A 13,384-nucleotide genomic window follows, 5' to 3' on the forward strand; every position below is an offset into this window, starting at 1 on the left:
AAAGGAGTTTCCTATAAATTTATGTACTTTGAGAAATAGTGAACTTGTTTTGGGGTTCTATTGTAACATCACAGTCCTTCATACTGATTAAGCATGATTGGAACACTTTTACCATCTTCATTATTCTGTGCTCTGGGTAACTTTGGACATTTCTTGGTGTTCTTTTGAAATATGTATGTTTATTAAGAGATATACTTAAAGAATTTAGGACACACATATAAAAATATAATTATTTAATTTCTGAATTTGTATGTTTATATATATTTGCTGTTTGCACACGGTTTATTGCTAGTTCTGGTTTGTTCTTTACACGTGTGGCCCTTTTGTTACATACTCCAAAAGGAGTGTCAACCTCCAAAAGGTTTGTGAGGCAGGATTTACCTTTGCAGAAGCCATGCCTGTTCTCTTCCAGCAGGGCCTGTTCTCTGTGCTTTACAATTTTATCTTTGAGGATGCTTTCCATCAATTTGCCTGGAACAGATGTTAAGCTAACTGGCCTGTAACTTCCTGGATTGCCCCTGGATCTCTTTTTGAAAATTGGTGTTACATTTGCTACTTTCCAGTCCTCCGGTACAGAGCCCAATTGCAGGGATAAGCTATATATTTTAGCAAGGAGGTAGGCAATTTTACATTTGAGTTATTTGAGGACTCTTGAATGGATGCCATCCGGCCCTGGTGATGATTGACTATTGGGTGCATGTGTGCCAGGGCTTGAATGGCACATGAATGTCTGTTTTGCCTGTGGAGTGTGCCCAGGGAGTAGGAAAATGGGAAAGTAGATGTCTGCATTTTTCAGTGGACAAGATATGATAGCTGCTTCCAACAGCTTCCTGTAGCACGTGCTTTATTTCTTACACTCGTCTTGGGCTTCTCCACCCATGTATCCAGGTATAATCTGCAGCCACTGTCTCTTGCACAACATGTTACTGGGAGCAGCCACTTCTCTTATCAGGTTTGGGTATATGTTAATAGAGATAAACTCACTGCAGATGCACATAGCATTCAAGATCAGTACATGCCTATCCAGGCTCGAAAGATTGCATGTAGTTCCAGTAATTCAGTCTCTTATAGGAAAAAATATGCTTTATTCAAGTCTTTAAGTTACTAGTTCACATTACTAAATCATACTAATGTGTCTTTAGTTGGATCTTTTCCACCAGGCTTATGGTGGTAGGTGACATAAATGTTCATTTCAACACCAACTTGACTGGGGTGGTTCATAGTGGCCATGACTACTGTGGGTCTATCCCAAGACGTCTCGGGATCGATGCATGTTGCTAGACACATACTTGATCTGGTCTTTTACTTTGATCACGGTGGTGTTCTGTGGGTGGGGTCTCTTGTGACTTCACCATTGTCATGGACAGACCACAGTCTGGTTAAGGTTGGATTCACAATCACATCTCACCTCCGCAGGGGTGAGAGGCCCATTAGCATGGTCTGTCGTGGGGAGGTTGCCTTTCAACGTAGTCTGGAAACTGCAGTTTGTACAGAATGCAGCAGCCAGTTCTGGGTCACCTTGCAGAGCCCATATTACTCCTATACTAAAATACCTACACTGGCTACCAGTAAGTTTATGGGCAAATTACAAGGTGCTGGTTATAACTTATAAATCTCTAAACAGCTTAGGCCCAGGGTATTTAAAAGAATGGTTTCTTCACTATGAGCCCCATCACCTGTTGAGATATCCGGAGAGGTTCATCTGCAGTTTCTACCAGCTTGTCTGGTGGCTACTCAGGGATGGACCTTCTGTATTGCCACCCCAAGACTCTGGAATGCATTCTCTGCTGAAATAAGAGCCTTCCCATCTCTGACAACTTCTGAAAAGTCCTTAAAGACTTTTTCTCTCTCCACTCAAGCTTTTTAACTCGATTGTGGTTTTAAATTGTTCTAAGGTTTTTATTTTTGTCTTAATTTTGTTTTACGTTGTAAACTGCTCAGAGATGGAAGTTTGCGGAGATCTACAAATATTTAAGTAAAACAAGTGTATTGATTTTAGCAGGTAATACTTTTTTTTAATGCTCATCTGGATTTTGGGGTAGATTCCCCCACCTGCATAAAGGTGCATAAACAAACCACTGCACTTCCAGCTATGCTGCTGTGTTCAAACTCTTTATTTGTACTCTGGTTCAGAGCATGTCTAAAGGACAAATAGTCTGACTCGGTAGGCAGTAGCTTCCTAACGGAACTAAAAGTATATCTTGGCCTGCTAGTTCCTGGCTGGTATGTTTCATGCCAATCGTGAAGTGCTGCAGGGACTGTGGAGGGCACTTTTGGGGCCTTTTTACTTCTGTGCTGCAGTGTAGCTGAGATTATCTGAGGATATCACAAGTTATTTATGGTTCAATGACAAAGCCAAACAGCAGGTGAGAAGAGTGACTGACAAACTGGCACCCATTACAGATATCTGGACATTGTTTGTGCAGCAGTGCTACATTCCTGGGTATGACACAACAGTTGATGAGCAGCTGGCAGGTTTCTGAGGCGCTGTCCCTTCTTGCAACATACTCCAAGCAAACCAAAGGAGTACGGTTTGAAAATATAGTAGTGCTATGTTGCAGAAACATCCTGTGGAGCTGTATACTTTGAGAAGCAAGCTGGAGGGCTGCAACAAAGACAGTAGGCTTGCAATTTGTGCAGCAATGTGTACAGACATGGAACAACATTTTGGGCTGCTTCAGGTGAATTGCCTCTTCAGGTGATTACCTCATGCTCTCTGAAACCTTGGAACTTATGTAGATCAGTGTGTTCTCTGATTTTTTTTCAACTGTGTGCGGAATGAGTTTTGTTCTGGGCATCAGTCTCAAGGCAGTGTGTGTTCACATGCATTCTGAGTGGGGCCTTCCTGATTCTACCTGGGATCTAAAATTTACTGAGTGTACATCAGAAAACTTGTGAGCGTGTGCACACCTTAGATGGAACACTGGTGTAGATGGGCAATTCAGGTCAACATCCAGCTCGCGTATTAAGTGATGCGCCAACAGTGCATTGGCACATCCACCAGTGACATTAGGACAGGTGTGTTTTTGCCTCAACCCTGATGTTATCTTATGTGCAGGGCTGTGTTCACCTGAAGCTGCCCTCAGAAGATTGTGGTGAGGGATAGCTTTTTCTCCAGTGTATAGCTGGCAGGGGCTCTCCTGAGGAAGGAGCTGCCCTGTATAGAAAGTATGAGATATAACAAGCAGACATACTCCCAGAAATGCAACCGCATTCACAAAGGAAACCGTTGTCATCTGTGTTTGACTTGGATGGACAGAAGACATTGGTAATGTGTGTACTCAGTGTGTGTGCCCAAGGACAGCTGACAATAAATTAAGCAAAAGATGTGGTGATTGTAGGAGACGGGCCTGTAGAATGCACTTGACCAGCTCCCAGACCTGGGAGTCAGTCACAACATCCTTACATCAGTCATAATGTGTCCTTTCAGCTGAAATGTTGAGCACTCAGCTGTTGAAGTATGGATCCTCATTAGTGTGAGGTTTGAAAAATCAATTTTTCTTAAGAACACACATTCTCAGTGAGTTGTGCAGTCACACAGGGAGCCATGCTTGGGATGTTGTAGGTTATCACTGCACTCCCTTGAAGTGAAATGTTAAATTATTGTAGGTTCTGTGACCTGGAAAAGTTGGGGGCCTCCAATGTAACCGATGGGATTGCTTGAGGATAGGAAATCCTACTTGTGTGTAAAAAATGAGGGTTATTTTTGACTGTGGATAAGGGCTAAAATGTCATAAGTGAAACTAGAATATTTGGAGGATGAAATGATTCTCCTGTGTTTCTCAGGAGAAAATAGTTTTCTTAGAAACATTGCAAATGAAAATCCTGCCACAGATATGCAAGAGGTGCAGCGGCCAAGCAGCGTATTTGACTACTGTAAGTTTGGTTGTTTGCTCCACGTGGCTGTGATCTATCTAGCTACTAATGGATAATGTGGCCATTGAGTTTGGCAAGTGCAGGGTATGTTTTGTGTATAGGGATGATGATGATGGTTACACCACCTGTGTACATGGTGATGTAGTCATTATAAATGCTTTTTCCAATTGAGATTATTGTTTGGGCTGGACTTAGAGTATGAATTTCATGGTAGGGAATTTTAGGTTGGTAGGCTGCTGTCCTTGTCACTTGAGTATTCTGAAAGTGGCAAAAGGTGAATCTCTTTCCATTTCCTGATTGCAAGACCAAAGGTCTACTTTTCAGGATGGATTTAAAAAACAAGTGTCTGAAAGCACTTTAATATAGATAGGAATGACCTTTATAGATTTTTTTTTGAAGTTCAGACCTTTGCCCATGAACTAGCTCTTGTAGGCTTTCTCAAAAAATCTATTGTTATCTAGTCTTCAAATAATATATGTTGTCTATTGTCTTTAGCTGACTGACGTCATCTTATTGGAGTGAAAATTACATAACTGCCTCTATTTAAGGCACACGACAATGCTCCCTGCCATAAATTGAGATTAATTTTTGTCGAACCTATTTATAGCCCTTTGGATGGTGCTTGCTTGTTTCTTGCTGCACCTTCCACTACAATATGTGGCTAATAATGCTGACCTACTTAAGATATGTATAAGGATTATTGATATAATGAATGTGAGTTGCTTTGAATTCTCTAAAGTACTCTATCAAAGCTAAGAGGTATTGTTAAAGGTTTGGTCATCTTGAAGGATGAACTAGAATACTGACATACATTTTTCAGTTCTGTTACTATTCTCAGTAACAAATGGTGGACACTTTAAAAAAAAAAGAAAAAGCTTTGTATGAGTGACCTTATACAGGAAAGTCCATTTCAGTTATACAAATGCACAACTGTGTTATTCTCCCTCCTGTAAGTTATGTCTAATTGTACTAAACTGATTTTTCTCCTTCTTTTTAGTATTCAACATGTGTATGGAGCTCAGCATCCCCCTTTTGATCCATTGTTGCATGGAACGTAAGTTGTCAAAAAAAGGAAAAGGGGCTTATATTCTAAAATCCCTGCACTACTTGGGCTTTTGTTGAAATAATGCTATTAGTCATTTTCCCTTTCTGCTTCTGACTACATCACTCTTCTTATTTCCTCTCCCCCACTGACTTCCTGAGTATTATGGCAAAAAAAAAAAAAAAGTTCAAAACTATTTTGTCTTAGCTTAGAACCTGTTAGACATTGGGAATATTGTAATCGGCTTGCGTTTTTGTAATGCTGTATCAGGTTAAATGGTATTTGTAATATTACAAACTATAGTAAAAGTTAGGGTCAGTTAATTTCCTTTTCCATAACCCAAGCCACTCACCCATTTGGTTCAGTTTAATTGCTCATTATTTGTGAATTTTATTTATTTATTATTTATCTATCAATCATATTTTTATACCGCCTGATATGTAAATCTCTAGGCAGTGTACAAATCCCAACATTAAAATAACATAAAACATGATTAAAACAATATAAAACAAATTATTAAAATTCTAATTAAAAGCTTGTGAGAACAGGAAAGTCTTGAGGGTCTTCCTGAAAACAAACTGAGAAGGAGATGCTCTTAATTCAGCAGGGAGCATATTCCAAAGCCCTGGGGCAGCCACAGAAAGCCAAGTCCTGAGATGCCATCAGACAAGCTGGTGGTAACCGCAACCGGACCTCTCCAGAAGATCTTAAAAGGCGGTTGAGTTCATGATAGAGGAGATGTTCTCTTAAATAGCCTGGTCCCAGGCCATTAAGGGCTTTATAGGTAATAACCAGCACTTTGTATTTCACCTGGAAACATATCGGTAACCAGTGCAGTTCTCTCAAAACTGGTGTTATATGGTCTCTTCGTGTTGTCCCAGAGACCAATCTGGCTGCTGCATTCTGTACCAATTGTAGTTTCCGGACTATGTACAAAGGCAGCCCCACATAGAGCACATTACAGTAGTTGGGTCTGGAGGATACCAGCATATGTACCACTGTTTTAAGGTCATTCACCTCTAGAAATGGATGTAGCTAATGAATCGGCCGAAGCTGATAAAAAGCACTCCTGGCCACTGCCTCAGCCTGAGAAACCAGGGAGAGCTTTGGGTCCAGGAGCACTCCCAGGCTACTTACCTGATCTTTCAGGGGGAGTGTAACCCCATCCAGAATAGGCAGATCTAAACGATCTCTTGGGTCCCAACCCCTCACAGTCAGTACTTCTGTCTTATTTGGATTCAGCTTCAGTTTGTTATCCCTCATCCAGCCCATTACCACCACCTCCAAGGAGGCATTTAGAGCAGATATGCCATTTTCTGATGAGGTTGACATGGAAAAGTAGATCTGGGTGTCATCAGCATATTGATAACACCAAGCACCAAACCTCTTGATGATCTTTCCCAGCAGTTTCATGTAGATGTTAAAGAGCATTGGAGACAGTATGGAGCCTTGTGAAACTCCATACTTCAATTCTTGCTCCGCAGAGCAACAGTCTCCAAGCGACACCATCTGGAATCTACCAGAGAGGTAGGAGCGTAACCACTGTAAAACAGTGCCTCCCAATCCCAACCCTCTCAGGCGATCCAGAAGGATACCATGGTTGATGGTATTGAAAGCTGTGGAGAGATCCAAGAGGATCAGCAGAGACATACTCCCTCTGTCAATAGCCAATTGGAGATCATCCATCAGGCTAACCAAGGCAGTCTCAACCCCATAGTCCACATGAAAGCCAGTTTGAATGGGTCTAGATAATGGCATCCAAAACTGCCTGGAGCTTAGAGGCCACCATCTGCTCAATCACCTTGCCCAACCAATGTTATATGAACATTGTACCGATATTTAAAACCATATTTTAATTAATATTTTGTGCGCTGAGGCAAGTCTATAACTGGGAATGACAATGCTGGTTCTCCTTATGCGAAATTAACATGTTGAGCCTCATGATTAACTCTATGAGTTAGGTCAGGCTGAAGTTATTGGCCAAGTTAATCTAGCAAGTTAAATGGCTGAGTTAGGATCTAAGCCTAGGTATAAGTTGAACACACTAATCCCTCAAACTATTTTTTCATAGTTCAGTTTTTGCAGCTTGGTTTTGTTAGCCACCTTGAATTTAAGAAAGGCTGGGATATAAATTTCACAAATAATAAATTAAAGCTCTTTTATATTGTTTGATCATGGACAAGACTCATGTTTTCTAACATTCTGTGGACCTTCTTAAGCTGTGGCCATTTGCTTGGGAAGGTACAAGCTCTAGGCTGTGTAAGGGTGGAAGTCTGCTGTATGTGCACGTAGCAGAATGCACATAATGGTCTACATGTGGGTGCATGCTAATTCTTATGAAGAGTAGCTTATATGTATGAATTTTGTATCATATCAAATCACCCTTGCACTTTGTAGGAAAGTCTTGATGTCATTTTCCAGTGGATCTACTGTGGACTTCAGTATGAAGTCATTTGTGGGGTGGTGTCTTATAAGCACCCATATTTATGGAAGAAAGAAAAAGACCCACAGAAGAGGCAATTAAGTGGAATTCGCTCATTTTAGAAGTAGGCAGGCAATGTAACTGAAAGGAATAATAATGTGCTTATTTTTATAGAGGGAATCTACTTATTACTGTACTGGAAAAAGCCAAATCACTTTGTCACCAAGATCCCTTAAACAATTGATGGTGTTCTAGGAAATAGATTTTTCAACCTACTTGAAATAAAGAGAAGTAACTGAACAGCCACAAATGGCACGTTCTGCAACTTTTTCTCTGGCACAATGCCAAAAGCTTTGAGTGATTAGCATATTGGAACAAAATAACTGCGTTTGGATTATAGTGTCCTTCAATCTGATTGCAAAGTGCCTACCAAGAGGCAGGCACTTTAAATTGTTCATTTTTTCTCCTCTGATCTTCCTGATATCCCAGTATCCCCTAAAGCAGGGATCCTCAGCGTTGGGCCCCCAGATGTTATTGGGCTTCAACTCCCATAATCCCCAACCAAAGGCCACTGGGGCTTGGGATTATGGGAGCTGAAGTCCACTAACATCTGGGAGCCCAAAGCTGAGGATCCCTGCCCTAAAGAAACTTTTTTTTTTAGCCTAGCCTAGCCTTCAGTGGCTTTTAAATGGTTTTAATTTTGTGTGTGTTCATGTGAACTAGAGAGAACCATCTGGGTTGGGCGGTATAAACTTTTTATTAAATGCAGCTACAACTTTTATTCTTGTGCAATAGAACTGGCTTGAGCAAACGCATACTGAGAAATGGAAGGAACTGAACTTGTAGAATACTTGGTCAAATATAAGATCTCAAGGAACTAAACAAATATGTGGATTTAAGCACTGACAAGTATTACTTCTGAAATTGTGGTACTTTGCCAGTGCAGGCAGACTTATGTATCTCTTTTCCATTATTGGGATATAAGGGGCAGTTTCCTTTCCTTTCCCCCTGCTATGGTTTTAATTTCTCTCCTTTCCCCTTCCCAGCGTCAGCATGCTACACCACTGTGTGTGTACCTTCTGGCACAATTAGAAATCAGTTTGCAATCCCTGATTAAGAGGAAAGCTGGTTAGAAACAATCATGGTTAGTGTACCTGATGGTAAACCATGGTTGAGACCAGAAAGGGAGGGGAGAGGGTGCATGTGAGCTTGTAGGCCATTCATAAGATTTTAGCTGAGTAGACAAGTCTGACTAGAACTATAGCATAGATTAGCATATTCTCCATTTCACTAATGAAAACAGGTACAGGCAAATCTCATTATTCATGGGTTCAACCCTCACAGTTTTGCATACCCATGGTCAGGGAATAGGCCCCCAACCTTGGCATACGTGAAAAAAATACCCTTGGAACTTGTGTATCCATGGGTCAGGGTGGCGCTGGAGGCACCTCTTAAAACCCCTGCTGCACAGTGAGTATGGCAGTGGGGTCAGTGGGTAGACTGACCCTCCACCAACGACTTAGTGCATTAGCCCGCCTCAGAGGACTGGTCTACCGGGTAGACCAGTCCTCAGAGGCGGGCCAACGTGTTAAGTCCAGAGCAGAGGGCTCGTCTATCCACCAACCCAATCAGCAGACCAGCTCTCTTTGGAAAAACAAAACCATTTTGAGGCCTGGTGTTCGGGGGAGAACTGGTCTTAGTGCATCGGCCCCAAGTCCAACACGCTAAGTGGAGCAGAGGACTGGTCTAGCCACTTACCCCAATTGATATACCAGCTGTTCTTGAGGAAAATGGCACTCGAATCACTCAAATCGATTTGAGTCAAATTGGGGAAGTCGAATCAGGCCCTCCATGTTAGGAGTGATTCAGTTCGAGTTCAAATCACTCAAACCACCCCAATTGAAGCTCAAGTTGATTTGAATTGAATCCGTTTGCACATCTCTAGTCATCCTGGCTGTTTACACTTCCGGTTTTGCACATTATGAACTGTTAAAGAGCAAATACTACCTCAGGCCTCTAAAGAACAACTTGTTTGTCACCTGTAAGTATCTGCTCCAGGTGATCAACTAAGCAAGCTTTATGAAAGTTAGTTCCCCCCCCCTCCTTTTGGTCTTATAGTTGGTTTAGGGTTTTTTAAAAAGTTAACATTAGGCTACGTGCTAGTAACCTGTGGACTTGTTTGTTAAGCTGTGCTACATTATCTATGTCTTTTTGCTGTTGAAAACATGTTCCATGTAGTTCCTGTTTTTTCTTAATGGTTTTTTATACTTTGAAACTAATTCATCAGGACAGCAAAGAGTCTAAAACTAGTAGGGGCCCGTAGGTTTTTCTTTTTCCTCCTCTGGCTCTGATTCTACTGTTCTATGCATCTCTCTAATTTAATGGCTGTATTAGAGGAGTAAGCAAGTTAAATGTTAACTTTCTTTGCAACAACACTTCATATCGCTTGTGAAACAAGATAATACTTGTAAAACCTTTACTTCGGCCAGATCTTTGCTTAAATAGATAAACTTCAGCCAGCTTCAAAGAACTGTGTGTTTAGTCTCTGCTTTCCCATCTCAGAGAACAAGATAACCTGTTAATACTCATTCTTTTAAAGCTTTCTTAGGAACATAGGAAACTGCCATATATTGAGTCAGACCATTGGTCTACCTAGCTCTGTATTGTCTTCACAGACTGGCAGTGGCTTCTCCAAGGTTGCAGGCAGGAATCTCTCTCAGCCCTATCTTGGAGAAGCCAGGGAGGGAAATCGAAACCTTCTGCTCTTCCCAGAGCAGCTTCATCCCCTGAGGGGAATATCTTGCAGTGCTCACACATCAAGTCACCCATTCATATGCAACCAGGGCAGACCCTGCTTAGCTATGGGGACAAGTCATGCTTGCTACCACAAGACCAGCTCTTCTCTCCTATTCTTGCACCTGTTTAAAAAAACAAAGGGACCCTTACAGTATGTTGATCAGAATTATGTAAGGAGAAGTGTGGTCCTCTGTAGCCACAAGTTCAAATCCACTAAGCTTATGTCAATGAAGGCAGTTAAAATTTCCCCACTTGGTTGAAAATATAGCATGTACCCAGAATAGAAAATAGAAAATTTAGCGTGTACTCAGATCTATAGGATCATAGGCAGCTGCCATATACTGAGTTAGGCCTTTGGTCCATCTAGCTCAGTATTGTCTTCACAGACTGGCAGCCTTCTCTAAGGTTGCAGGTAGGAGTCTCTCTCAGCCCTATCCTGGAGTTGCCAGGGAGGGAACTTGGAAACTTCTGCATGCAAGCCTGCAGGTGCTCCTGCAGGCATGCATGGGGTGGCCCCATTCCCTGTGCGAATATCTTGCAGTGCTCACATGTAGTCTCTCATTCAAATGCAACCAGGGTAGTCCCTGCTTAGCAAAGGAGACAATTCATGCTTGCTACCACAAGAACACTCAACTCTAGCCCCTGCTAACTGGGTGAAGAGGCACCTTTTTTAAAAGTGGCGATTCTCTTAAATTTATGTATTTATCATATTTTATTTATGTGTTTATCATATTTAATGGGAAAAGCAACTGGCCTAGTCCAGCTCCAGCACAGCATCCCTCTGGTTTGTTGTTGCTGGTGTCTATCTTATGTTTCTTTTTAGACTGTGATCCCTTTGAGGACAGGAAACCATCTTATTTATTATTTCTATGTAAACTGCTTTGGAAACTTTTGTTAAGCAGTATATAAGTAACAGTAGAACACACAAGAGTCACCTTAAGTGGCAAGAGCCAGTGTGGTATAGTGGTTAGAGTGCTGGACTAGGACCGAGGAGACCCGAGTTCAAATCCCCACTCAGCCATGATACTAGCTTGGTGACTGTGGGCCAGTCACTTCTCTCTCAGCCTAGCCTACTTCACAGGGTTGTTGTGAAAGAGAAACTTAAGTATGTAGTACACCGCTCTGCTGGGCTCCTTGGAGGAAGAGCGGGATATAAATGTAATCATTATCATCATCAACAACTGTATTCAAGAAAGAAAAACAAGCTAAAATAATCGACATAGCAATACCAGGGGATAGCAGAATAGAAGAAAAAGAAATAGAAAAAAATCACCAAATACAAAGATCTACAAATTGAAATTGAAAGGCTGTGGCAGAAAAAGACCAAAATAATCCCAGTGGTAATTGGAACCCTGGGTGCAATTCCAAAAGACCTTGAAGAGCACCTCAACACCATAGGGGCCACAGAAATCACCATCAGCCAATTACAAAAATCAGCTTTACTGGGAACAGCCTATATTTTGCAACGATATCTATAATAACCAACAGTATTGATGATAAAATTCAGCCATCCCAGGTCCTTGGGAAGGACTCGATGTCTGGATAAAACAAACCAGTCAATAACACCTGTCTGACTGTGTAAACAAGAAATAATAATAAGTGGTGCAGAGGGGAAATGCTTGACTAATAAGCAGAAGGTTGCCAGTTCAAATCCCCGCTGATACTATATTGGGCAGCAGCGATTTAGGAAGATGCTGAAAGGTATCATCTCATACTGCACGGGAGGAGGCAATGGTAAACCCCTTCTGTATTCTACCAAAGGAAACCCCAGGGCTCTGTGGGTGCCAGGAGTTGAAACCGACTTGACGGCACATTTTACCTTTTACTTTAGAACACACACATTCTCTTCACCCCACTCCACCCACTGCCTCCACACCTGCTTGATGGCCAGCCCAGAGGAAGTTCTGGAGAACTGGGAAGCTTGTTGACTACTCTGAGATACTTTGAATTGGTCTTAATAAAAAGTATTGCCCTACTTGAGATACATAATAAGGACCTTTTTGCACATGACATGGGGACAAGTTCAGGCTTGTCACTGGGTATTTCGTTAACAGGGAGCTGTGGCCAATCATGGCTCCCTGACAAGTGTACCTGGATGATATCCATTTGTCAGAATCATACTTGATAATTTTGGATGTACATTTTTAAAATTCTAAGTGGCTCTTGCTTCTTTTTACCTCTTACATAAAACAGCAGTCTTACCCAGTATTTCCTATAATGAGATGCAAATGTTCATTTGAAGGAGAACATTTTAAGGAGAGTACTCCCCCTTTTTTTAAACACACAAAATGAAGCTGCTTAAACGCTTCTCCTGTCTGAAATGTAACATAGCTCAAATGCATTATTAGTAAAATACTTTCACCTTCAGAAGGAGGAATATTATTTAGGCATCGAGAGCAAGAAAATGTGGTTGTCTATTAAATCATTTTCTGAACCTTAGGCTGTGTTCCTATGCACCCTTACTTGGAAGTAAACCCCACTAGACATAGTGGAGTTTTCCTTTAAGTAAATATGCAAATAGTTGGCCCACTAAGCAGTCTGAAATAAAATTTAGATTTATTTTTTTAACTCTAGATGAACGTTAACAGGATTGCATGGGCTTCTTTGGATGTTAGCTAAGAGTATTTTGAGATAAACAAGCCCTTTACACTTTCATTCTGCAGTCAAATGGTATATATGCTCTTTAAAAAGAAATGGCTCCTGGTTTCCTTGATCTGTTAAAATAAACTATAAGCAAAGATTTTTTTTAAAAAAAGAATGCTTAAGGTGAAGAAACAATGCACACCAAGTGAAACTAAGTCTGTGAAATGCAGGAAGTAAAACCTGTCTTATTTCTTTGTCTTAATTTTTTTTTATTATGCTTGCAAAAACACTAAGGGGAAAATATACTGGGAAGTTCTCCTGTGTAAGTCTTGCTTGCACATGAAAAAAAGACTTCCTCAATTCCCATAAACTTTAATGGGGCTTGCATAGAACTTGCCAGAAAATAGTACTTGGCATAAGCATGATGTGGTATAATGGGGAAGGGGAAGAACACTAGGAAGTTAGAGAAGAGTTCGACTGGAACAATTCTGGACTTCTAAAAAATTGACGAATTGGTGGAAGAAAGTCTATCACTATTAGTCATACTGACTAGGTGAGACTCCCATGTATACCTCTCAATAAGAGTTGTTGAGGAGGCAACAGCAGGAGAGGCTCTTGCCTTCATGCACTGTTTGTGAGCTTTGCAGAGACGTCTGGTTGGCCAC

The 13,384-nt window shown here is 41.2% G+C and overlaps 1 protein-coding gene across 4 annotated transcripts in view; it reads left to right on the forward strand.

Moving 5' to 3' along the window:
* Positions 1 to 13,384, forward strand: part of TBC1D22A (TBC1 domain family member 22A) — a 183,518-nt gene that overhangs the window by 5,444 nt on the left and 164,690 nt on the right. For all 4 annotated transcript variants that reach the window (XM_053256789.1, XM_053256791.1, XM_053256792.1 and 1 more), the window contains exon 2: positions 4,874 to 4,930. In XM_053256789.1, coding sequence (XP_053112764.1) covers positions 4,874 to 4,930 — 57 coding nt within the window. The remainder of the gene's footprint in view (positions 1 to 4,873; positions 4,931 to 13,384) is intronic.

The sequence above is a fragment of the Hemicordylus capensis genome, chromosome 5 (assembly GCF_027244095.1).
Source record: "Hemicordylus capensis ecotype Gifberg chromosome 5, rHemCap1.1.pri, whole genome shotgun sequence".
NCBI lineage: Eukaryota > Metazoa > Chordata > Lepidosauria > Squamata > Cordylidae > Hemicordylus > Hemicordylus capensis.